The sequence below is a fragment of the Xenopus tropicalis genome, chromosome 9, assembly GCF_000004195.4.
Source record: "Xenopus tropicalis strain Nigerian chromosome 9, UCB_Xtro_10.0, whole genome shotgun sequence".
In the NCBI taxonomy this organism is placed as follows: Eukaryota; Metazoa; Chordata; class Amphibia; order Anura; family Pipidae; genus Xenopus; species Xenopus tropicalis.
This window is the reverse complement of record NC_030685.2, coordinates 66,273,764-66,300,612: the sequence shown is the minus strand read 5'-3', so window position 1 is coordinate 66,300,612 and position 26,849 is coordinate 66,273,764. Positions and strand designations below refer to the sequence as shown.

Sequence of the window (26,849 nt, the reverse complement as noted above, 5' to 3'; positions counted from 1 at the left end):
CCAGTGAACACAAACCTTATTTTCTTCAATATTGTATTTATTGTAGCTATTATATTTATTTATTCTATGCTATATCCTTATAGAATATCAAAGTAGAAAAAAAACACAATGATGCTGTATTGAACATTAATCTCTGTGGAACTGCACTCACATAAGGAATGCCCAGCCCGTGGCCCAACAGCTGTTGCTGAACTAGAATGCCCAAACAAGGACTTGAAGCTCACCTGTGCTTATAGCAATATGATTGTGTGGCCCTTGCTAATGGGCAGCTCAGCTTGAGTAGCAATCAGGCAAAGATGTGGGATAAATGCCAAGTTGTTGCACAAAGCAGGGTCATTATTCTAACAATATTGTATGTTTCTTTGTACCTAAAGGTACAGTAAGTTATGAGCTTGGGATGGTACATAGTTGCTATTGTTGAGATGGCAAAACTGTAGGCTCAAAGTGAATGCAAGAGTGGCGATAAAACTAGTCCTCCTGTCTAATTTGACATTAAAAAATCAAAACAAGCACTTTGTTCAGTCCTGCATGTTCATTTCGATGATGCGTCCGGCAAACACAGCCAAGGTTCCTATGACGCAGACTGTCATGAAGACAGCGAGCAGGATATGATCCAACACCATAGCGACGAACTTCCATTCTTCAGAAGCCTGAGAAAATAAAACATAATGAAAAACCTTTTCCAAAAAAGAAAATAATTTTCTTAAGAGAAATGGCACCCAGGGCAAATCCTATCACTTTGCCATCTGATTGATATTCAGCTTAGTGAATGGCAAAATGCACAGAATTGCCCTTCTATTGAGTTGCATGGCAATTACCCGGACCCTGCTTGTGCACTTATTTCCCTAAGTGATATTTTACTTATTTAAGTGATATTGCCCAACCTGTAAGTGCACCAGTAGAATTCAGGCCGTTATTCAAGAGAAATGAGGGCAAATGCCCAGTGCTTTGCCACGCAAGTTAAAATCACACGGGTGGCTCTAGGGATTACCTTGTGCGCTATTTGCCTATTGCTCTGGATGGTAGGGAGAATAGAGTTTTGTGTTTTCAAAGTGCAAACATGGCTACCGATGCTGCCAGAAGGTTCATTTCCATTGGCTGGTAGGGCAGTCACTCATCTTTCCATCTTCCCATCATTTATTACAATCCTTCTATATAGGGTTGTCGCCTTCTACAGGGACTCCAGGAAGGGGGGCGGGTGGTTACATCAGGGGTTGGGGCAGTGATGTTGGGGGCAGGGTTTGTGACTTCGGTTGGCGATTGCCACATCAGTCAAGGGTAGACCTGTCCATATTTCCTTATTTGGCAAACTGGGTAGGCAGCTTTGGCAACCCTTCAGCTGCCTCCCTAGGCCCAAGGGTAATTATATAGAATATACAGCCTTGGGCGTGTTAAGTTTTTTTTTTAGATAATATTGTGTCCAGTCCTTACCACTGAATGACACAATCATATCACTTATAGGTTCAGTATCACTCTAAAGGTTTAATAAAAATCTCCTATTGTGTTACATAGTTACATACATAGGGTTGAAAAAAGACCAGTGTCCATCAAGTTCAACCCATCCAAGTAAACCCAGCACACACAACCCACACCTACCAATCTATACACTCACATACATAAACTATAAATACAACCACTAGTACTAACTGTAGATATTAGTATCACAATAGCCTTGGATATTCTGATTGTTGTTGTACAAAGTGTTGTTGTACAAAGTTCACATATCACTTATCATCCAATCCTGTTTGGACATTACTAGAAGTGGACTAACACAACAGTTATAGAGAAGAAGATGTAAAAAGTATTCCCAGGTGTAGTTACCTTATTTGATTCCTGGTCTGACTTCATGGTCTCAGCAATATATTTAATGCCCTCTATGGCACTCTTTACATCGGGGTTCTTTAGAGCTGGGGACTGATAAGTCACTGCGGCTGGGCCGAGCTTTCCTGAAATGTCTGATATGTCCATCTCTTCTGCAAATGTTGTCTGAGGCTGTTTTTCTTGTGAAGGACGTTTCATGGTAGAGAAGAACATGATGTTTGGGATGGTGTCTATGAAAATCTAAATCAAAGGTTTGTAGTTACTAAAATGGCATTTTTATTGCAAAAAAGAGCACTGCACATCTGAGCTGAGAACTATCTACTCAACTTTAGACTGATTTCTAGTAGCGCTGAAGATAATAGGACAGCAGTGTCTTTGAGAACAGAAGGCATGATGTTACAAACAGGGCTTGATGTTGCGGCAGGGATTATTGCCTCAAGAAGGTGACCAAGGTGTGAGATAGGAACAGATATAGTAGAGCACAATAGCAACATCTACACTATATCAGTCTTGTCCAACCTGTAGTCCTACAGAAACCACAAATTCATTTCCTAAAGGATATAATATATTTTGGGCAAATCTTTTCAAGTCTCTATACTGTTCTAGATACATGGCCAGTTAAAGGTTGAATCTCAACAAAGCATAGGTATGATGATTCATATCAGACAGGGTTCATTTAAGAATCTTATAGTCAAAGAATATACAATATTTCATGTATAATTTCTTATATCCCTGTAAAAGAATCCATAACCCAAGGCTGCCTCACCTTTCTCACCCACGGAGGCATGGTGTGAGTGCTTGGGGAGCGGTGATGGGTGTTGATGACGATGACTGTGATAATGATAGAAGCGATGACAAAGACCATGGTGAATAACATGTATTTCCCAATTAAAGGGACAGCGCTCGATGTTGAAGGGATCAGCTCGACGATGACCAGAAGGAACACAGTCAGGGACAGTAAGACAGAAATGCTTAGCGTCATTTTCTCTCCTATTAAGGAAAATATAAAGACATTTACCTATTCAATAGAAAGACTTTCTGATGGGAATACCTAAGCCAACAACATTAAGGTGCCACATGAATCATATAGTTTCTTATTTACATTGAGTTGTTGAGAATGATCTTTATCATAACCCATGCCTTTTGATTTTATTATCCTTCATATAGTCCTAATATATTGAGTTTAACAGATAATGTTCAATCACTTCCACCAGGCTTAGAAACGAATTAGTGCACCCAAAGAAAACCCTCACAATCTTAGGAAGAACATACACAATTCATATGTTATTATTGCCTCATTCGTTAAGCTAAAACTAGCATAGCAATGCAAATGTGAGGTAAAAACGTTTTATATACAAGATATCAATTCAACTTTTTGTTTAATCTGTGTTTTACTTGTTTATAAAATGTTAATTAGACTTTTTGCACCTATTGTTCTAGGGTTAGACAGAAACTTGTCCCCTAACAATGAGTCTGCTAAGCTCCGTTAACATGTTAATGATCCCCAATAGGGCCCCTACCAGAGGTGTGAATTGGAGACTGGGTGAAAGAAAATATTCCACTTATCCCCAGATATGAAATATGAAGATTTAGTTTAGCCAGTCTACTATACCTGAATCAGTAGGCAGGTAAAATACTAAGCCAGTGAGGAAAGAGAAGAGCAGACAAGGAATGATGACGTTGACAATGAAATAGAGGGGAAGCCTTTGTAGGACAAAGTGGTAGGTAATATCCAGATATGGCTTATCTGGGCAACAGGTATAATAAACCCAATGCTTCCAGCAGCGATAGTCCTTCATCATCCATTCTCCACTTGCCATGAAGTTGCTCAGATCTGGTCTGTCCCTGTCCTGAAAAAAAGTTGGAACAACAGCTATGTTAAACCATATCATGTAGAGTAGAGAAATAACCTGCATAAAGAATATCAATGATCCTTTGACTATAAAACAATTAAAATGGACCTAAATCTCAGAACTAAAAGAGAGCCAAAGCTGTAACATCTGTAACAGGGCAACCCTATGTTGGAGACCCATGCAAGCTCATTGGGACTTCTGTTCCCCTTCTTTAGTTAATCCCCTCTACTGCTCAGTGTAAGATAGTATGTACTCATGAACAAGTACAGAACAGCTCAAGCCCAAGCAAATGGGTTTGACCTTAGGGGGAATATAAGAGGTTTTAGGAGGTGTTTATATAGGGCTAAACCAGTATAAAATGCAATAGTGCTGTTGCCTACAGGTGCAAATAGGTCATTTCTTTTGACCAGTCTATTATCATTCAGAAAATGAAAGGCAAGCTTCAAAAGATCCTCAGCTCCCAACAAAACCATTATGAAGATTTTTCTAATTCCAAAATTCTCTAAGCAACATGTGTTCATTAAGAGCAAGCTTCATTATTAGGTGTTGTTTACCTTAAAATTAACTTTTAGCATGACAAAGAAAATGATATCCTGAGACAATTTGCAACTGGTCTTCATTTTTTATTATTTTTTTTTTAATTATTTAACTTCTTGTATAAAGCTGGCCATACACGCACTGATAATATCGTACAAAACCTCGTTTCGTACGATATTCGGTGCGTGTATGGCAAGTCGGCGAGGCGACCGATATCGCAGGAGGCTGCTGATATCGGTCGACTCGCCGATCGGGCGGGTTAAAAGATTTTGATCGGGCGCCATAGAAGGCGCCTGACCAAAACCTGCCGTCAGGGCTGAATCAGCAGAAGGAGGTAGAAATCCTATTGTTTCTACCTCCATATATGACGTTTCAGCCCTGAATGGTTAGTGGCGGATTGGAACGATCTTTCCACGTGTATGGCCACCTTAACTCTCCAGTTTGGAATTTCAGCACCTATCTGCTTGCCATGAAACCAGGCTGTGGTTTGAATGAGAGACTAAAATATGAATAGGAAAGGGCCTGAATTGAAAGATAAGTAATAAAGAGTAACAATAACAATAGTTTGTTTGGCTGCTAGGGTCAATGACCCCCCATTTGAATGCTGGTCAGAAGAAGAGGGCAACAACTATATAAAATAAAAAATGATGACCAATTGAAAAGTTGCTAAGAACTGGCCATTCTATAACATATTAAAAGTTACATTTTAGTTGAACTACCCCTTTAATAAGCCTTAGAACGATTACTTACCGGGTTTATAACTACTAAGGTGCCATCATAAGTCCAAGTGCCAAACTTCATGCTGCAGTTCTGCTGGTCAAATGGAAAGTGTGTGACTATAATTTCACAGTAGCTTTTGAAAATCGCTGGGGGTGTCCATGTTATCTTTCCGGTGTGTTCCAGAAGGATTTTAGTGTCCTTGGAAATGGCAAAGTCACCATCTGCACTAAAGGAAATTGATTCACTATTAGAAGAGTTTTGATTTCTTCCTAAAATTAATCATGTACAGGAATTACTGTCTGACGCCTTTACTAAATATAATTTTGTGAAAGCCACAACCAGTGTATTTATATTAAATAGATAGGATGGAAAAATCAGCTCTGCATTTATGCTCAGCCAGGATTAAAAAATAGGCCCCGGCATTTCAAGTACACAGAGGCCCAAACAGCCCCCCCCCAGCCCAATAAATAGTGAGTGTCTATGGTATCTTATAGCAGCCCCTCTGGCATTTGCCAGAACCCACAGATTGCCAGTCCGGGCCTGGCTTAATGTAAGGATGCCTCAATTTAATTTGAATATCTTACTTGTTATAAAGAACCAAATCTGGGCACCAAACCTCACTCGAAGGAATTCGAAGCTTCTTTACGCCACCGTATTTTGCTGGGTCCCATTTGAGGTTAACATCTACCCATTGCTTTTAAACGACAAGAACAACACAGGGGTCAGCACAAAGCACTACAGACAATAACCAATATAGAACCATTCCTAATAATCAATATTCATTAATTGCAGTTTTAACATTTAGGGCCAAAAATGTCTAAATTATTAATCCCCATTTGCATTGGGGATTTACACTTCTGATTGGGATGATGTGTTAGAGCTCAGCACTGTTTCTGCACCCCAAGAGCATAACACCATTAGCCTGATGAAGTGGGGGCCACCTGCCTGCTCACCCACCGCCAGCCCCCCCCTTCCCCCATGCCCACACCTTATACAAAGTTTTGCTGCAATTGGGGGAGGATGGGCAGTGGGGGATCGACAGGGGAGGGCAGGCAGGGATTGGGTCTGGGTCACTGCTGCCCACCAGGGTTTTTCCCAGTGTCCCCCTGGCCCAGTCCAACCCTGTATCTAATGCCCTCAACAGGCCAGTAAGCTATGACCCTATGGTAATATGTTACCCAGTGGTATATATGATCCATTAGCAGCTTCTATTAGTCACTGCAGGGGCCACAGTGGCCACTGCACTTATTTATCACTGTGGTTTATTTTGGAGATCTTTGAAAAAGGAACCAAGGCAGGCCTTTAAGAAGCTGACATAATATCATAAAATCATTAAAAAACAAGAAACAGTTTAGCTCTTTATATATAATATATTGAAAGTATGATCCCTTGTATAATGATTGCAGCACAGTAGCTGGGAAAACTCTAAAGAGAAGGCATATCACTCCCAGAATGCTCTATAAGACAGGGCAAATGTGGAGAGTAACTCATCCATAACTCCCTTTTGGAAACGGGGCTGTGAGTGAGCTCTGTGCCCAAGAACTAGGAAATGAAGGGGTGCAGATGAGAGAGCTGAGAAGAAAAGCTAAACGACCGTGAGCTAAATATTTGCAATTTCCCTGTATTAAGTTGCCCTAATAGTGGCCAAGGCTCTGCCAAAAAACAGCTGTTTGATGTATTCAGGCCAGGGGACAAGTCTGCTCTGGTGTCAGCAGAATTAACTTCACTTTTTTAGTTTCCTATGTTGGGTGTTGCCCTGTTTGTGGGAAAACCCTGCTGTGAATTAAACCCAGGCACATACTGTAACTGCTTGCAAATGACATTGGGTGTTGCTGACTCTTTCTTAGATAGCTCAGTTGATATTTAGATAATTTAAGAATAATATCAAAGAAAATATTGAGAACCAACCTGTTTTAGGCGGATATTTGTTGACACAATTTGGTTGACTTCATCCTTGAAAGATAACAAATAAATATTTAACTCCAGATAAAGTCACTCTGTCATACACGACATGACTTTATTGACACAATTGTTTTATTACAAAGCTTTAGTTAAACAACCCCCTACCACGTTAATGAGTTGGATGAGCTGCAGTCCAACAGTTACCACCACTTGATCCTTATACGTTTCTACGGGGCGAACCACTTTGTTGTAGTTGGCAAACAGATCCCCAATGAGACGAGTTTCATGGTCGCTACTGAATACTGGCCCAGCTGTGGAGGGGGGTGAGCAGAGTCAAAATGATGCATGTAATTTTTTTTTTTCAACTACATTTTTTAAAAATCTCTTTTAATTATTTTAAAGCATTGAAATACAATGATCAGACAGTAACAAGTATTGAGGTGATAGCACATTTTACTTCAACTGTCCAAATTGAAATATACATATCATCATACGAGTGAAGACACATGGAGCTACTAGTAGCAACTACTTGTTGTGGCTACTAAAATAGACAACGCTGATCATTTACTGATAATTGTCTCTACGTGTGTTTTAGCAGAGCCAATTCTCAGTACAGGTATGGGATCCTTTATCCGGGAACCCGTTATCCAGAAAGTTCCAAATTACAGAAAGCCCATCTCCCATAGACTCCATTATAAGCAAATAATTCTAATTTTTAAAAATGATTTCCTTTTTCCCTGTAATAATAAAACAGTACCTTTTTGGAGGCAAAACAATCCTATTTATTCAATATTTATATGATTTTTAGCAGACTTGCTCCAAATTATGGAATGAACCCTTATCCGGAAAACCCTAGGTCCCGAGCATTCTGGATAACAGGTCCCATACGTGTATTGTGTATGGCAGGGTATTTTCTGGTGTTTAGTAGCTGTAAAAAAAGTAGCTGTTACTAGTAGCTCTGTGTGTCTTCATCCTTGGGGAGGGGGAATGTTGGTATAGCGAGTAACAAGTATGGGACCTGTAATCCAGAATGCTCGGGACTTGGGGTTTTCTGGATAAGGGATCTTTCCGTAATTTGGATCTCCATAACTTACGTTTGCTAAGAATCATTTAAATATTGAATAAACCCAATAGGACTGTTCTGCGGATCAAGTACAGGTACTGTTTTATTATTACAGAGAAAAGGGAATCATTTAACCATTAAATAAACCCAATAGGGCTGTTCTGCCCCCAAAAAGGATTAATTATATCTTAGTTGGGATCAAGTACAGGTACTGTTTTATTATTACAGAGAAAAGGGAATCATTTAACCATTAAATAAACCCAATAGGGCTGTTCTGCCCCCAATAAGGGGTAATTATATCTTAGTTGGGATCAAGTACAGGTACTGTTTTATTATTACAGAGAAAAGGGAATCATTTAACCATGAAATAAACCCAATAGGGCTGTTCTGCCCCCAATAAGGGGTAATTATATCTTAGTTGGGATCAAGTACAGGTACTGTTTTATTATTACAGAGAAAAATTAGAATTATTTGCTTATAATGGAGTCTATGGGAGATGGCCTTTACGTAATACGGAATTTTCTGGCCAATGGGTTTCCGGATAAGGGATCTCATACCTGTACTAGGAGAGGGAAAAACAGCCGATACCTTTGGAGTTTGTTCCAATATTTTTATTTTTAAACTACATTTGAATACAACAGTTTCTTTTCAAGTGGACATAACAGCCCTTCTGCACTTTCAGCTTCCATTTTCAGCTTGTCTATATCTTGTTTTCCTTTGGGGCGCTATGTACATACAGGGAATGTAGCTATTCTGTCTATGCCCTGGGCTACTAAGATCTGTGAAAAGAGAACTATAAATATCCACTGTCTGCCACCTGCAGCTGTCAGTTAGCGGTATTGACTTTCTGCAATAATAAAGAGAGGTATTTGCAGACACTACACAAGCCAAGAGGTAATACACAACTGTAATGTGGAGGCTTTTTGTTATCAAAAATTGTATCTGTGTAGTTTTTGTATTTTTTCCTACTTCCTATGAAAATTTGAATGTTATCTTACATATTGAAATAAATAAAACTTCAAAACAAAACTTGAATATCTCAAATTTGTAATTGTTCATTTAACATTTGTAATGGGATGCAAAGACTGGAAAAAAATCTGAAAAACTCGAAGAACTTTAAATGACTAAATGGTTGCTGAAGCTTTACATTCACATTTTTCACAGTGTTTTAACTTAATATTGAAAATTCATGTTTTTTTTAATCATTATTCAAATTCGTGATTTTTAATGCAAAAAAACTGAAATTTCTGAAAAAATACGAATGTTGATAAATCTGCCTTTTTTTCATTTACAGATCTAATGAATGGGGCTCATTAAAGGTGTAGTTCACCTTTAAGTTAACTCTTCTCTTTCCAGCATTCAAATGGGGAAACTGACACCGGCAGCCAAAAAACTATTGCTCTGTCAGGCTACAATTTTATTGTTATTGCTAGATTTACCTTTTAATTACTTTTATTACCTATCTTTCTATTCAGGCCCTCTCCTATCCATATTCCAGTACTGCATTCAAATCACTGGATGGTTGCTAAGGTAATTTGGCCCCTAGCAACCAGATAGCTGCTGAAATTCCAAACTAGGGAGCTGCTAAACAAAAAGGTAAATAATTTAAAACTGACAAAAATTAGTAAAGACCAACTGCAAATATCAGTCTCTACATGATTATGGTGATCAACCCCTTTAAGGAGATGTGGCCTCATGTTGAACTCACAAAGTCATTCCAGTGATATATACAGTTTATGTTGTGTAGACACTAGAAATGAACTGGTTGACAAAATGTCGACCCACACCTGACCCTAACCCACCCGTTCCCAAGCTGGCAAGGCAGCTGTATTTATAGACCCAAGCTTGGCTGGCTGGGTCTGGCCTGAAACCCATGGGACCGCCCCCTTCATGACATCAGGGAAGGGGGAGGTCCCATGGGTTTCAGGCCAGCCCACACATCACTAGTAGACACAGCGGTAACAAGCTGTAAGGATGATTCTCACCAGAGAATTCTCTTACATCCAGAGGTGGGCAAAGTCGGCTTGGCGACCTAGGCGACCCAGCCAGCCACCTCACCCCCACTGCTTCCCCCTTTCCCCCATGCCCCATGCACGTGCACGAAGGCGCGCACGCGCAGGGACACCCTGGAGAGGGGAGTGAGTGCTGGGAAATCAAATGTGGGGGTAAGAGATCCCGGACTAGTGGGGGCAATAGAGGTACCTGCCTGTTTCCCTCTCACAGTTGTGCCGTAGGCAGGTGCCTAGTGCTAGTTCCAGCCCTGCTTGCATCGGTAAAAAAGCTTGGGATGCCAGGTCTGGAGAGGCTGGGGGAGCATAAGCCTCAGTTTTTGGGATGGTATATATTCCCTTTAATCTGCCTCTGTTATTGATGCAGTGTAACCTTATTAATATAAACAGTATTCTTTCCTGTGCAATGTGACAAATATCTATTTTTTGCAAAACGTTTCACAGCAATTTTTTGTGTTTTTGATGTTCATTTAGGCAATCTGCATAATCTGACCAATGAAGATCTATAGGGCCCGATTCACTAAAGTCCGAAATAAGGAGTACTATTTATAGCATGCATTAAAAATCTTATCACTTCTTATTTTTCACTCGATTCACTAAAAGGACACTTGTCATAATTAAGAAGCGATGTTCTTGGCGTTAAATATCTTACGATGACATATTTTCAAGCAATATATTACGCAGCGCACAAGATATTAAGCAGCGCGCGATATTTTACACAGAGCGCAATATATTACGCAGAGCGCAATATATTACGCACGTAACCATTACTTTCTGAAAACCACCATTTCCCTGAAAACTGGAGGATGCATCACTCTAGGGCCAACATATACTTGAAAAAATACGACTGCAAACTCCATGTTGTGTTGCCAATAGCTCACGAACCGCAATTTTCTTTAAGTACCGCCTGCCCCAAGTAGGGTTAATATTCACACAGATTAACACAATATTTTGCTCGTTTAACGCTTCATATGTGTTTGTGAATCATGCGTTAGAACTATTTCTATTCGCTAATTAACGCAATGCGTTTTTTTTGTGCATGCGATATGCGGATTAACACATGCAAAATGACTTTGATGAATCGGTACTTAATTATCGCATGCTTTTTAATGAAAAAAACTATGCGATAAGCGTTATTGACCTTTAGTGAATCGGCCCCTATAACGCTTATCGCATAGTTTTTTCCATTAAAATATGTCATCGTAAGATAAATAACGCCAAGAACATCGCTTCTTAATTATGACAAGTGTCCTTTTAGTGAATTGAGCGAAAAATAAGAAGATTTTTAACGCATGCTATAAATAGTACTCCTTATTTCGGACTTTATTGAATCGGGCCCATAGTTACATAGAGTTGAAAAAAGACCAGAGTCCATCAAGTTCAACCCATCCAAGTAAACCCAGCACACACAAACCTATACTGACCTCTCTATACACTCACATAAATAAACCATATATACCAACATCAATACTAACTGTAGATATTAGTATCACAATAGCCTTGGATATTCTGATTGATCAAGAACTCATCCAGGCCCCTCTTAAAGGCATTAACAGAATCTGCCATTACCACATCACTAGGAAGGGCATTCCCCAACCTCACTGCCCTCACCGTGAAAAACCACCTACGCTGCTTCAAATGTAAAAAAATATTTAGCAGTTTATGTATAATTAAATGTGCTAATGGTCAGTAATCAATTATTTTCAATAAATGCACTGATTCACATTTATAGGTATCATTTGTCCCCAATAGACTTTTTTTTACTGCTTTTGTTAAGCAAGTTCCATAACCTTCTAGACAAGTTAAGGAAGATTCTAGGCAATTTTTGCAGAAGTTAAGTAAATTGCTTAACTTTATATGTAACTTACACTATTTGAGTAACTTTCCCCCCTCTCCCCCCTGATGGTGGCCTGGAAAGTCACTATGGCCACCTTTGACACCCCAGAATCCCTTTTACTAAAGCCATGCCCCTATGACATAACTTGGCTAAAACAAGGAAAAGTGGTCTTGGAAAACTGCATTACAAAAGCCACTAACAAAATCACCATCACAACATACAGGGACATTGCACAGAGCTATATCATAACAAAAAGTGTCATACTGACTTAAGTCAGACCAGCTTACAGCTATTATAGGTGCATAAGAAGTTTACCACCTATTTAGAGTGGGGCCATTAGATACAGGTGCCCAAGGCTAGGGTGCTGCACTATGTTAAAGGGCTGATGTACTGTCTCTCATTAAATAAGTTGGTCTCTTTGCCATCTTGGCCTGTTATACACTTGGGGGCTGATTTACTTACCCACGAACGGGTCGAATGGAGTCCGATTGCGTTTTTTTCGTAATGATCGGTACTTTGCGATTTTTTCGTATGTTTTGCGATTTTTTCGGATTCTTTACGAATTTTTCGTTACCAATACGATTTTTGCGTAAAAACGCGAGTTTTCCTATCCATTACGAAAGTTGCGTAAAAAGTTGCGCATTTTGCGTAGCGTTAAAACTTACGCGAAAAGTTGCGCATTTTTCGCGTAAGTTTTAACGCTACGAAAAATGCGCAACTTTTTACGCAACTTTTGTAATGGATACGAAAAACTCGCGTTTTTACGCAAAAATCATATTGGTAACGAAAAATTCGTACAGAATCCGAAAAAATCGCAAAACATACGAAAAAGTCGCAAAATGTTCGTTTTCAAGTCGGAACTTTTCCAATTCGGGTCGGATTCGTGGGTTAGTAAATCAGCCCCTTGGTGTTTATTGTAATACAATTACTTTGCTGTTCAGTGGGTTTTTTTGCGCACTGGCAAAACCTGCTCCCCGAGGCACCCCGCCTGGAATGATTTTCCACAGCGCCTGGCAATGCCTATGTTTTACCACTGGTGATTTACATTAATCCCTATAGGAAGCTAACTTCGCACTTTTTGTCACCCACACTGGAGCACAGACATCAGCAGTGTCGGACTGGGCCACAGGGTCACCGGGAAAAAACACGGTGGCCACCGGCAGCCCAGACCCAATCCCTGCAGGGTGCTCCACTGATACGCCGGTGTCCCTCACCCGACGCGCCTCAGGTAAGTTTATTTTGGCACGTTTGGGGGAGGGGGTCGGATGGGTGTTGGCAGCGGGGGCCATTAGGGGGTGCAGAGGCCCCTGAGGCAGAAGCCCCGGTGGGCCCTGCACCCCCCAGTCTGACCCGAGACATCAGCTTACAATAAAGAGTAGCCAGGGGATCTGTAGCACATGTATGCCAAAAAATTGTGGGTGTGGCCTATTTGGAGTTTCCAGTGATGTTGCTGCGCATATGCACATCTAATTTAGACAGGGACTTGGGAAAAACTGGGGGAAAGCTTTAAAGTAAGAGGTCCCAAAACCGGGGGTAGGTTCCCAAAACACTCCTGGGATATACAGGGGAGTTGCCGTCCCATCTGCCATTTCCCTTAAAGATATCTCTAATATTATTCATTTATTTATATTATTACCAACACAACTGGGGCAAAGGGACTACAGAAGGGCAGATACAACTCTATTCAGCTGTTTGTCTAATGCAAGGATCCCCAACCTTTTTTACCTGTGAGCGACATTTAAATGTAAAAAGAGTTGGGGAGCAACACTAGCATGAAAAATGTTCCTGGGGTTACAAATAGGGACTCTGATTGGTGATTTGGTAGCCCCTATATGGACTGGCAGCCTACATGAGGCTCTGTTTGGCAGTGCACCTGGTTTTTATGCAACCAAAACTTGCCCAAAAGTCTGTTATTCAAAAATAAGCATCTGCTTGAGGCCACTGGGAGCAACATCCAAAAGACTGGTGAGCAACATGTTGTCCCCACTGGTTGGAGATCACTGGTCTAATTCCTTCATGACAATCGCATAAAATCAAGAGGAGTGGGGAAACTGGAACAGAACAGGCAGAACTCTCTCTGAACAATTCTCTCTATCGGTCTGGTTCCCAGTCCTACAGCAGTGTAACACTGACTATACTATAATACTATACTGAGTACTATAAATGTGACTGTTGAGTTCAAAATAGTTGATTAAGTAAAATGGAAAATGTACCTGCAATAAAGAAGAAAATAAGGCAAGAGGCCGTGTAATCCATTTGCTTCCTCTCCTCTCAGATCTTGCCTACTGGGTTTCACATTTGGAATGATGACATTTCAGCCTGTTGGATCTCCACAAGAGAGTCAGCCTTTGGCTTCCGGTTCCACGGACAGGAATGTGACTTATCGGTGGGGGTGAAGGGGCTCTCCACCTGTTCAGTTGGACAGCTGAGTCCTTAGCAAATGCAGGAATACACATGATTGGGATTTCTCACACAGCCTTTTGCTTTATTTAGTGGCACATTTACCAAAGGTCCAGTTTTTGCCTAGCCCCAATCTAAATAAAAATGAGGAGATTCTCCCCAAAACCGAATGTTCTGCCCATTTAGGAATTCAGAATGAAAAATGTGTGTGTTTTTTTCATGCAAGATGTTTTCTTTACCATGTTTATTAAAGGACAATGATAGGTAAAGGAAAGTACCCTTCACTTCTAGGTGCTTACTTCAGACTCAGGGCCAATGGGTGAGCTTGGTGCCATGTTGCCATACTCTTACGATGCCCCAGCATCCTCTATGTCACCCAGGCGAGCAGATACTCATACAGTAATTCTCCTTTTATACAAGAACAAAGGATGATGGGGAGAATTTTTTTCTCTTCAACACGCCCATCACTGGCCTAAAAGATCCAGCATTTTTCAGCATATCAAGGGTCAAAGTATGATGGGAGCTATAGTCCCATCATGTAGCAACCATAGAGATGAATTCTTAAAGCAACATTGCACAATTAAACAGTTGCGTGAGTCTGCCAGGGCAGAGAACCAACTGTTGCAAAAATATCCTCCAATGAGAACAGTGGCGTAACTACTGGGGGTGTGATTGCACTAGGGCTTACAGTCCCCCACTGGCATCTGGCACAAGGGAAGAGAAGGGAAAGGTATTCATGCAGACTGTGTATCTGGAGGGTTGGGGTGCTGTCAGGAGGGTGCCAGTCTGGAGGGTGGGGTCAAATGCAAATCCTGCGCCCGGCCCGTACGTCTGTAATTACTCCACTAAATGGGAATCCCACCTGCCCATGTAAATTGGATTAAGTTGCTGCAGTAAGACTTTCAGCATTTTATCAAGGTTTTAAGTATGAAGGTACAATCTAGTAAGGCAGTAAGTTCAGGACCATGCTGTGTGTTGCTCTCTAGTGCTAGGGGATGTCCATGGGTATAGCTACATACTGCCCCTTTCCTTATGAATACAGCACTTACAAATATAGGCAGCAATGTATTCATGGGAAAAGCACAGCACCCTGCCCCCACACTTAATTAGTAATTGAGGCCCACGGGCATAAAGCTTTCAGTTCCAGTAACAAATAACATGGAACATTATTTCACATTTTAATTGGGACACTGACCCTGGAGAGCTGGAGAAAAGTTTTGTTGAGCTATATTGATGAAAACTGTGATTTTGCTAAACTACAGCTCTCAGCATGCTGTAACCCTTGATAATATGTTCAAGTATATTGAGCATTCTCATACTTTGTTTGCCCATTGGCTCCACTAGAAGCTCCAATACCACTGCCCTTGTAAGCCACTCACATCATTAAGTAAGACACATAATTTATTATTCTTTATTTATATCAGGGGTCCTCAAACTTTTTAAACAGGGGGCCAGTTCACGTTCCCTCAGACTGTGGGCGAACTATAGTTTTGTATCAAAAACAAAAACATCAACAAATTCCCATGCGCACTGCACATATCTTATTTGTAGTGCAAAGAAAAACATGAAAGAGACATGTGTAAAGCACAGGGTCCAACCATACTGCAGAGCAGACACTAAGGGCATAGATTTAGGTTTTAATTCATTAAATATATGACCACAATGTTGTTAGTAAATCAGCCCCTAACTATCAGCTCTTTGCCAAGGGTTTTTTGTTTCTAAACAAAGTTTTGTCCCAAGATCGTGAACATGATCCATGAATACCACAGGAGAAATAAGGCTCCAGTATTTTGAGACTTTATCATTGTAAACTTTAGGGAAGACTGATACTTGGCCTTAGCCCAGAAATGGTGCAAATACTAAATCCTGATAAAGGTCCTCATGAACCAGAGTACTAGACTCTGCAGCACAATTAGAGAATTTGAATGTCTGTACCTGCATCAGCGTTCTGCTATGCCCCAGCGTGTCGGTGCGTAATGCAGTGATGTCATAATGTTACGTGGTGACACGCTGGGGCATAGCAGGTGCTAGCCAGGGAAGACGCAGCGGGGGACAGGGTAAATGGTCACGGGGGGCCGTATCTGGCCCGTGGGCTTTAGGTTGAGGACCCCTTATCAGATTCACACACCCTGTTGTCAATTTAATTAGGAGCCAGTTAACCTGCCTTTATGTTTGTGAGTGTGGGAAAGAACCAGAGTGTTAACCCACACAACCATGCAGATACTGCCCTGGCTGGAATAAAGCCCCCAGCAGTACAAGGCAGCACTGAGAATATACTTAAAGGGATAGGATAGGCTTTATTTTCTTGTCTAGTGACAGAAATAACAGATACAATATATATTTTTTATTTAAAACAATAGGCAAATGGTCACGGGGGGCCGTATCAGCACAAGCCCTATTCGTTGAACTCATGTTGAAAGGGGATGTATACTGTCTCTTTAAGCTGGGCATACATATATATATGGCAAGTTTGTCAAATGAGTGGCCACCTACATGCTGGTCTAAACTGGCTGATCTGATCATTAAGCAAACCAACCTGCATCATAAGATGCCCACTTGTTGGGAGAGGTAAGTATCAAAAGAGAGATGAGGGTTCTCACCTGCTTGGATTTTCTAATCTGCCCAATAGATCGGAACAGATACCAGGAGGTTCCATGCAAAGGCCAATAAGTGACCAAGCCAGTCTGAGGGTTAAGTTGGCATTTTATATCAGCCCATGTATGGACATCTTGACTTGGACACTGTTAGGTGGGGGTATGTAGTTTTTGTGCTTCTGAACATGAATATGAATAAAAAGGGAAAAACTATCACGGGGTGATTTTATATTCATTTACTTTATTACATATTAATTTCATTTTGTATTCCACACATTCAGTTTATGGATAAGAATAGTCATAACCTAAACCTGGTTTGCAGATAGCTCTTAGTATAACATTTACAGCAGCATTACTCTCAGTATGGCAAATACAGTGTAACTCTCAGTATGGCAAATACAGTGTAACTCTCAGTATGGCAAATACAGTGTAACTCTCAGTATGGCAAATACACTGTTACTCTCAGTATGGCATATACACTGTTACTCTCAGTATGGCATATACACTGTTACTCTCAGTATGGCATATACACTGTTACTCTCAGTATGGCATATACACTGTTACTCTCAGTATGGCATATACACTGTTACTCTCAGTATGGCATATACACTGTTACTCTCAGTATGGCATATACTGTACACTGTTACTGTCAGTATGGCATATACACTGTTACTGTCAGTATGGCATATACACTGTTACTCTCAGTATGGCAGATAGCTGTAAACAAAAAACATGTGTAGTTCTATTCTCTTTAATGGGTTTTACAAAGAAAACCTTTACAATATTTTGTGTTTTCTTCTTCAACCACCCAAACATTGAAACTGAGTAACCAAACAATAAGAGATTCATCAGCTCAAACAACCTATTACCCAATGATTATTCTGTTTAAAAAATCATAGGCAGGAGTGACATAAGGACCCTTGAGCTGTACTCTTGTGATGGTGAAAGGGCCACAGGCAAACTAGCGAGTGGCATTTGGACAAGAGTTGTAATGGTACATCAAGGCTTGCAGGCCAATATGTCTGGAGATTGAAGTTTCCACTAATGCAGAGCACAGCAGGGCAAAGGAATCACTTGCAGCTTTTAAATGAAACAGATGACAGCAAGGTTCCAATTTCCATGGTGTCCTGTAAGATTTAACCTTGCATGTGTAACTCAATAAGCCGGCCAGCGAATATAGCCAGCGTTCCAATGATACACACTATCATGAAGACAGCCAGCAGGAGGTGATCTAAAACCATTGCAACAAACTTCCATTCTTCTGAGGCCTGTGAAAACAAAACAAAAAAATCACTGCAGGGCCACGGTGTCATGTACAGGGGCCACCTGATTGTGGAAACTATGCTGGAACAGCAAAACTCTACAGAAATAAATTCTTAAATGCCTATTTAGTGTAGTCAAGAAGTAACTTTGTGCATGGGAGAAGCTTACAAAGTGGCTGATTTGCTACAATGGGGGTTCAGTGCAGGAACAGCCAGCACAGTTTCTCAGCACAGATTATCCAATCTGCTGATGCCTTATTTATACACAAGTAAGACAGGCCACAGTTACCACTTTGGAACATGGGTTTACCAAGTGGTCAATGCTCCTTGGTTATCTGTTTTGCCAGACTGGATAAATTCCACCAGTTCAGTCTGATTGGCAGTCAGAATGGTCTGTTGAGTGGAATGGATTTCTAGTAGGGGTTGAAGCAGTGAATTATTAGGAGTAAGGGGTGGGGGGCTATGAATCATACAATGTCTATACATACAAGCTGAAGAAAAGTGAAGTAGATGCCAATCAATACCTTATTTGATTCCTGGTCAGACTTCATGGTCTCTGCTATGTATTTGGCTCCTTCTATAGCACTTTTAACATCTGGATTCTTAAGGATTGGAGACTGATATTTCACTGCAGCAGGGCCCAACTTCCCCGAAATATCTGATATGTCAATATCTTCTGTAAATATCTTTTTCTTTTGTTGATCTTGTGCTGGTCGTTTCATGGTAGAGAAAAACATAACCCTCGGGATGGTTTCAATAAAAATCTACAGAAAACAAATATTTATATATAAGTGTTTATGGATGGTAAACAGCATTAGTTGGAAACTTTAGCCTATATACTTTTACTGATCCTTAGGAGCAGCAAACTATAAAAGACCCCCAACGGAGTATTGTCTGTGGAACATACCATTTGAGCACACTGAAAATAAATAGAAACTTGAAATGCTTCACATGTTTGAATAAAATGTATATTTATAGATCAAGATTCTTATCTCAATTCAGTATGAGAGTAAAAGAAGAGTGCAACCAAGGGAAGGAACAGGAGCCTAAAAACTGTAAGGATCGGTGAAAGCATGACAAAATAATAATAATAATTAGGTCTGGCCCATGCATGTAATCAGGTCTCACCCATGTAGTGGGCCAGATTGGGTGGTGCTGAAGGGCCACAATCAGGTGACTTCAGGGGCCAGATTAGGACATCACACAAAGTATCTGGGGGCCTGTTTTGGCCATATACAAGGCTGATGAGCCATCTGTAGGTTCAGGAATTAACTTAATTAGGGTGGAATTTGTTGTGGAAACAATATCTCTGTCCAAGATATTCTTGGAACTATGGGGGAAATGACTGATACACCAATATTTCCCCATCAGTAACTTTGTTTTGAGGTAATAAGGGCCCTGACCCAAGGTTGGACCTCCAAAGAGGCTTGAACTGAAAAAGTCGAACATCACTGCTTTAGGTTCACTTTGAATAGGATCCTTTCTATATAAAAAACAATACAAATCAATTACACAAATCCCAACCTCTCACTGTGGAACCCACCTTTTTCAGCCACTGCGGCATAATGTGAGTACTTGGGGATCGGTGATGTGTGTTGATCACAATGACCGTGATGACAATGGAAGTGATAACAAACACCATGGTAAATAACATGTACTTCCCAATTAAAGGGACGGCGCTCGATGTAGAAGGAATCAGTTCAACGATGACCAGAAGAAACACAACCAGAGACAGCAATACAGAAACGCTCAGAGTGATTTTCTCTCCTGCAGATAAGGACGTGAGTTTTACTTTCTATTCACTATATATAATAGGATATGTTGGTTTGGTTGTGTCATGGTTCCAGCAGTTACCTGAATCAGTAGGCAGATAAAATACCAGGCCAGTCAGAAAGGAGAATAACAGACAAGGGATCACTACATTGACAATGAAGTAAAGGGGAAGCCTCTGCAGGAGAAAATGGTATGTGATATCCAAGTATGGCGTTTCTGGGCAACAGTCATAATAAACCCAGTGCTTCCAGCCACGATAATCCTTCATGTACCATTCTCCACTTTCCATAAAGTTACTCAGATCTGGACGATCACTCTCCTGAAAAGAGTTAACATTCAGTTACACAGGCAGCAGAGTGATACTCTACTGGAGAGCTGGACTGCACATTGATGCCATACATGATGAGTGACCAGGGCAGTCGCTTTCCTATGTGACAACTGTATCCCCAGAGATGGTTAGGGCAAATTATGGGTCTGGCCCCACTAGGGGGCACACAGCCTTTTCTAGAGTGGCCCATGCTAACAGATAGAAGACATTTGAGAAGAATGCCTGTTTTCTTTGTTAGCTCAGCTTGGAACTGAATTAGAGTGTGATTTGGGGTAAATGCTAAATATTCTTGCAAATGTGACTGAATGGCTGATACAGTATATATGTCTGAAGGGGAGATTGGCTCAAAAAATCTAGAAAACACTGGCCAAGGGGGTGCTATAGAGGGCAAAGCACACCAAAAATACAGAGGAAGACACTGTAGGAATTTGTGCACTACAGATAAAAGTAAATACATTATTTATTATGTATAGATTGTATACAGATACTTTGCATTGTACTTAGCAAAAACTGAAAAAACTGAAGAATGATATTTTTTAGCTGACCCAAAACTAAAAGCAAAATGGACCAGGCTGCAATAAAGGCATATTTCAATATGTTCATAAAAACTTAATAAACAAGTACCTGGCAAAGACAACAATAATGTGTGTTTGCATATGCCAATATGTATATGTCTCCATGTTGGGTGATGGCACCTGTTTGCCTACAAGCTATAAATGCTCATAGGGAAAGAGTTGGGCAAAAAGTGTCTCCGGTGACATAGACCGACATAGCACAATTAGTCTACAATTTTTTGGCTTATCTATGTGATAACAGTGACATTGTAGCTTACCGGATTTATAACTACTAATGAGCCGTCATAAGTCCAGGTACCGAGCTTCATGCTGCAGTTCTGCAGGTCAAATGGAAAGTATGTGACAATCATTTCGCAGTAACTTTTAAAAATTGCAGGAGGCGTCCATATAATTTTCCCAGTGTAATCAAGAAGGACTTTGGTTTCCTGGACAATAGCAAAATCTCCATCTGCACTATAATAAAAATATTATATTTGTTACAAGAATACAGAAAGACACAATCCCTTTCCAAAGCTAATATATACCACTTCTTCTATATACATTAACTCACACTATAAATAGCTCTACTAATTGCTATCGCACAGCCACAGTCCCTTCCCAGAGGCTATTATCCCACTGCTACTATAGGCACCATCTCTCCCTACTATACCTGCTATCCCACAGCCACAGTCCCTTCCCAGAGGCTATTATTCCCCCACTGCTACTATAGGCACCATCTCTCCCTACTATACCTGCTATCCCACAGCCACAGTCCCTTCCCAGAGGCTATTATTCCCCCACTGCTACTATAGGCACCATCTCTCCCTACTATACCCGCTATCCCACAGCCACAGTCCCTTCCCAGAGGCTATTATCCCCACTGCTACTATAGGCACCATCACTCCCTACTATACCTGCTATCCCACAGCCACAGTCCCTTCCCAGAGGCTATTATCCCCCCACTGCTACTATAGGCACCATCTATCCCTACTATACCTGGTATCCCACAGCCACAGTCCCTTCCCAGAGGCTATTATCCCCCCACTGTTACTATAGGCACCATCTCTCCCTACTATAACTGCTATCCCACAGCCACAGTCCCTTCCCAGAGGCTATTATCCCCCCACTGCTACTATAGGCACCATCTCTCCCTACTATACCTGGTATCCCACAGCCACAGTCCCTTCCCAGAGGCTATTATCCCCCCACTGCTACTATAGGCACCATCTCTCCCTACTATACCTGGTATCCCACAGCCACAGTCCCTTCCCAGAGGCTATTATCCCCCCACTGCTACTATAGGCACCATCTCTCCCTACTATACCTGCTATCCCACAGCCACAGTCCCTTCCCAGAGGCTATTATCCCCACTGCTACTATAGGCACCATCTCTCCCTACTATACCTGGTATCCCACAGCCACAGTCCCTTCCCAGAGGCTATTATCCCCCCACTGCTACTATAGGCACCATCTCACCCTACTATACCTGCTATCCCACAGCCACAGTCCCTTCCCAGAGGCTATTATCCCCCCACTGTTACTATAGGCACCATCTCTCCCTACTATACCTGCTATCCCACAGCCACAGTCCCTTCCCAGAGGCTATTATCCCCCCACTGCTACAATAGGCACCATCTCTCCCTACTATACCTGCTATTCCACAGCCACAGTCCCTTCCCAGAGGCTATTATCCCACTGCTACTATAGGCACCATCTCTCCCTACTATACCTGCTATCCCACAGCCACAGTCCCTTCCCAGAGGCTATTATCCCCCCACTGCTACTATAGGCACCATCTCTCCCTACTATACCTGCTGTCCCACAGCCACAGTCCCTTCCCAGAGGCTATTATCCCCCCATTGCTACTATAGGCACCATCTCTCCCTACTATACCTGCTATCCCACAGCCACAGTCCCTTCCCAGAGGCTATTATCCCCCACTGCTACTATAGGCACCATCTCTCCCTACTATACCTGATATCCCACAGCCCCAGTCCCTTCCCAGAGGCTATTATCCCCCCCATTGCTACTATAGGCACCATCTCTCCCTACTATATCTGCTATTCCACAGCCACAGTCTTTTCCCAGAGGCTATTATCCCACTATCAAACAATATCTTCCTGGCTTTAGTTGGAGTTATAGGGAAAAACAATGCATTATGGGTGAAAAAATACTTTGCATTTGCACTCTTTTTTGCTCATTAATGAGCCCTCATATGTAACTTGTAATTCAGGGAAGCTGGGCAGCAGTTCACCATGCTACTGTTTAACATTTTAAATTAGCTTCATGCCATCATAAGCATGAAGCCAATCATACATTTTGTTTTTGCTTACTGATATACAGTTACAGTAATCCCTTACTTATTGTACAGCACAATATCAGGGCGCCAAATATCACCAGAAGAGATTCGAACTTTCTTTATGCCTCCATAATCTTCTGGGTTCCACTTTAGGTGAACATCCTCCCATTGCTGTTATGAAAAAGACATGTACAGTAAGTACATGAATAATGAAATGTAAATAAGTCCTAGAGTTTGTGCCTTGGGCATGTATGGAGTGTTTGCAATAGGACGAGTAAGGTGTGGGCCTATTTGAAGAGTATTCAAATTTGGGCCTGATCAGAGTAAAGTCATTAGTACTGGCCTGTTAGGGCATATAGAGTAAGGCATGTGTTACTTGGGTCTGTTTGGAGTGTAAGTAATATGGTGAGTATAGGCTCAGGCCTATTTGGAAGCAGAACATACCTGTTTCAGACGGACATTTGTTGTTACAATTTGATTGACTTCATCCTTAAAACACAAAGTAGATTAATTGCATGAGAAGTGCGATGCAACTAGTAGATTCTTGTGCAGATATCAAACTGTATTTCTGTTATGCTCTTACCACATTAATAAGCTGTATGAGCTGAAGTCCAAGTGTCACTACAACCTTATCCTTAAAAGCCTTGACTGGACGAACCACTTTGTTGTAGCTCTTAAATAAGTCATTTATAAGGCGGGATTCATCCTCAGAAGAAAAGACGAGAGTAGCTGCAGAGACAGTGATTAATAACTTTACAAATTCACCAGCAAACACACAAGGTTTCAATTTTCTTTGCATTGTTTCTTTTGTACATCATTTTATATAACAATATACAGCACAATATATCAAACTGCTCTATGGGAAGAACTGAGTTGCATTTTCATTTGCCTATTCTTGTTATTAGGAGACAGAAGCCTCCTTCTCAACCTGTATTTCTCTTAAGTCATTAAAAAGAATTTGGGGATTTTTGATTTCTCACAACTATCAATATGAAATAAGAAGACCATTCATGCAAATATGCTTTAGTCTCTATTGTAACACTGCCTGCTCACCTTTTCCCCTGGGCCCCCAAACATTTCATAACACACTGTGGCCCCCATGTATTTCATACCAAAAGAAATAAATGCCCAGAACATGAAAGCTAATTTTTATACCTTTTTGTAATAAATTAAGCTATTATTTATTTACGTGCCTGTGTATTTGTAAGTGCATTTATTAAAGCCCTGTGGCACATTGTAATCAGGCATGACTCCTGCATTGTTAGTGCTGGGGATAAGAACATTACATTTACATACTAGAAAGGGTATTTGTTATCACACTTTATTTGGTAAGGTTAATATTAATTTTCTGATTTATTTGCACAAATAAGCTTCTGTATTTCAGTTTTTGGTGTCATAGTTTTGGGCATAGTTTACAGAATATCTGGACCAAAGCTGGGCTAAGTAGCCCACAAGGGTGGCAGTCTGTGCTCCTCCTGTGGTACTGCCAAACCATTACCTACTGTCTGAGTTAATGTGTTTACACTGGAGAAGAGGCGCTTAAGGGGGGATATGATAACTATGTATAAATAAATAAGGGGATTATATAATAATCTCTCTAATGCTTTATTTACCAGTAGGCCCTTCCAGCAGACACAAGGTTGAACTTGATGAACGTGTGTCTTTTTTTATCCTAAGTTACTATGTTACTATGTATTTATGGTGGGGTGTGCATAGATTTTACCATTACCTTTAGTGCCACATCTCCTTGGACTGGCTCTGCCACAAGTAGCCAAATCAGGTCTGCATCATACACACTACAACAGAACAGAATCTATCTGCCTGCACAAGGGTGCAAATGTTTGCTTATAGTTAGTGTCTCCTACACACTTCACATATACTCAATATCAAAATTTCACAATGGTGAGAAACCAACATCCCCAGGGTCTCCCTGCTGTTTCCCCCTTTAGTTACAACACTGACAGTAGCTTGCATTTATTCTAGTCAAGATGGAACACATTCATGTGCCACTGTTTTTAAAGCATACAAATGAGTTCATAATGTAATATACTTGTAGAATAAGAAGATGAATATAACAGGCTCCACAATACTGATGTTATTAAGAACAGATATAAAAGAAAATGTAAAAGTACCTGCAATGAACAGGAAAATAAGACGCGTGAGGGAAAAATCCATTTGCTTCCTCTCCTCTCAGATCTTGCCTACTGGGTTTCACATTTGGAATGATGACATTTCAGCCTGTTGGATCTCCACAAGAGAGTCAGCCTTTGGCTTCCGGTTCCACGGACAGGAATGTGACTTATGGGTGGGGGTGAAGGGGCTCTCCACCTGTTCAGTTGGACAGCTGAGTCCTTAGCAAAGGCAGGAATACACATGATTGGGATTTCTCAGAAAGTTATTTGTTTTATCTGGGTTAGTTACTGGGAAAATAAGGCCTGTTTATGTTATTTATGTATTTATATTATTTAACTATTTAATATATTTATTTTATAATTAATGCTTAGTAAAATAAATGGAAAACCTTACTAATAAACATATCCAAGTTTATCAGTATGATTGGAAGCAACCAACCTAGAGGTACATATTATTATTCATAGACTCAAATGTAGCATTGTCCCCACTGGAGAGAATATTATGAAAGATATTAGAGTACATTCTAATATTTATCAGCTTTAGGCAAGTGGTGAGATCTGGTGCCAATTACCTCTATACATAGTGTAGTAGTGTTGCCCAAACCACCATAAATGATGTGACTGCAAAATAGAAGCATAGCAAAGTTCAGTGACAAAGTAGTAGGCCACAGAAACTCACAGAAGGGACCACCGAGCACTGACGCATTGTGTGAAAAATTTAAAGTAAAAATAAAAAGTTCTCAGTGAGAACACTAACTGCTAAGTAGCAAGGTATCTATGCAATCTCAGCTCAAGAACTCTTCTTTCCATGGGCATCTATGGGTGAGCAGCCCAGTATTGGATAGGGTGCCCGAGGCTCACAGGGCTGCCACCAAAGGGGCCCCAGTTGTAAAATCTGCCAGACTCCACCTGCTGTGTGCAACCCCCACCCCCATGCAGCATCCCGTAAGGTTTTATTTACATTTACCTGCAATGGGGGATGGAGTGCAAAAAGTCAAGCAGGGACTGGGTTGGTGGGGCCCACCAAGTGTTTTCCCAGTGCCCTGGAGCAGCCACACACAAGCCTAACATCACCCTAGTTACTAGTACCATGGGGAATGCTGTAAATGTTGCCTCTTGGAGAGTTTTACATGGTTTGGACTAAGGCCTGTGGTTCCAGTGAACACTAAAAATTTAATTCTTGACAATTCAGTGGTAACCATACAGTATTGGTTGGGATGGATTTGTTAGAACTGGGCTGGCTTGCAAAGATCCCTGACTTTAACCCAAATGAACACCTATGAACAGCGGTGTAACTACTCTGCTGCAGGTGGACTTGACCCCGGCCCCCTCTCCCCACCCGCTCTGTCACGTCGCGTCCCTGTGTTGCTTATAAATTTCTGATAGCTGCTAGCTCCCCTACATGCAATGACTGGGGAAGCAGCACAGAGCACGTGCAGTGCATCAGTATAAAAGAAGATGGGGAGCTACTGGGGGCATCTTTGGGGGTGCAGTTCTTCACTGCTACAAAATCCCAAAACATAATGTGCAGCATTTCTAGCTTACTTCTTTGTTAAGCTTTAGTTCTCCTTTAAATTACCTGTTATGGGACTGTATACAGAGGTATATTCGGCAAAACTAACTTTAGCTTTAAAACAAATAGAATTTAATTACCCATTCAGGAAAGTCAGTATCATACATCAGCAGAACCTCCAAACCTTTATTAAGTATCTGTTTTTGCTGGAATTCCTTAACAGCTGTATAACTAAGAGCTTCTGTATTGCTA

General features: G+C 41.0%; 2 protein-coding genes across 4 annotated transcripts; both read right to left on the bottom strand.

The window, feature by feature from the left end:
* Positions 1 to 16: 16 nt before the first annotated feature.
* Positions 17 to 14,117, bottom strand: chrna1.2 (cholinergic receptor, nicotinic, alpha 1 (muscle), gene 2). Of its 3 annotated transcripts, XR_004220352.1 has the most exons (10): positions 13,956 to 14,116; positions 6,999 to 7,144; positions 6,840 to 6,884; positions 5,516 to 5,625; positions 4,962 to 5,157; positions 3,434 to 3,671; positions 2,588 to 2,811; positions 1,822 to 2,061; positions 458 to 650; positions 20 to 422 (listed from the first exon to the last, which is right to left on the bottom strand). XR_004220352.1 is itself a non-coding variant. In XM_012970269.3 (9 exons), the coding sequence occupies exons 1-9, from the start codon at positions 13,996 to 13,998 to the stop codon at positions 519 to 521; spliced, it is 1,374 nt and encodes a 457-aa protein (XP_012825723.1). In that variant the 5' UTR covers positions 13,999 to 14,117; the 3' UTR covers positions 17 to 518.
* A 2,840-nt stretch (positions 14,118 to 16,957) lies between these two features.
* On the bottom strand, positions 16,958 to 26,809 carry chrna1 (cholinergic receptor, nicotinic alpha 1). Its single transcript, XM_002934601.5, has 10 exons — positions 26,738 to 26,809; positions 25,085 to 25,303; positions 23,536 to 23,681; positions 23,397 to 23,441; positions 23,014 to 23,123; positions 20,932 to 21,127; positions 19,853 to 20,090; positions 19,542 to 19,765; positions 18,523 to 18,762; positions 16,958 to 18,004 (listed from the first exon to the last, which is right to left on the bottom strand). The coding sequence occupies exons 2-10, from the start codon at positions 25,125 to 25,127 to the stop codon at positions 17,873 to 17,875; spliced, it is 1,374 nt and encodes a 457-aa protein (XP_002934647.1). The 5' UTR covers positions 25,128 to 25,303; positions 26,738 to 26,809; the 3' UTR covers positions 16,958 to 17,872.
* Positions 26,810 to 26,849: the final 40 nt, after the last annotated feature.

Excerpts from the sequence above, each read along its gene's own strand:
- chrna1 (XM_002934601.5), bottom strand. The coding sequence starts at position 25,127 with ATGGATTTTTCCCTCACGCGTCTTATTTTCCTGTTCATTGCAG. Across the intron at positions 23,442-23,535 it reads TCATACAGCTTATTAATGTG|GATGAAGTCAATCAAATTGT; the intron begins GTAAGAGCATAA and ends TTGTGTTTTAAG. Across the intron at positions 19,766-19,852 it reads TTATCTGCCTACTGATTCAG|GAGAGAAAATCACTCTGAGC; the intron begins GTAACTGCTGGA and ends CCTTATCTGCAG.
- chrna1.2 (XM_012970269.3), bottom strand. The coding sequence starts at position 13,998 with ATGGATTACACGGCCTCTTGCCTTATTTTCTTCTTTATTGCAG. Across the intron at positions 6,885-6,998 it reads TCATCCAACTCATTAACGTG|GATGAAGTCAACCAAATTGT; the intron begins GTAGGGGGTTGT and ends TTATCTTTCAAG. Across the intron at positions 651-1,821 it reads CAGACCAGGAATCAAATAAG|GCTTCTGAAGAATGGAAGTT; the intron begins GTAACTACACCT and ends TTATTTTCTCAG.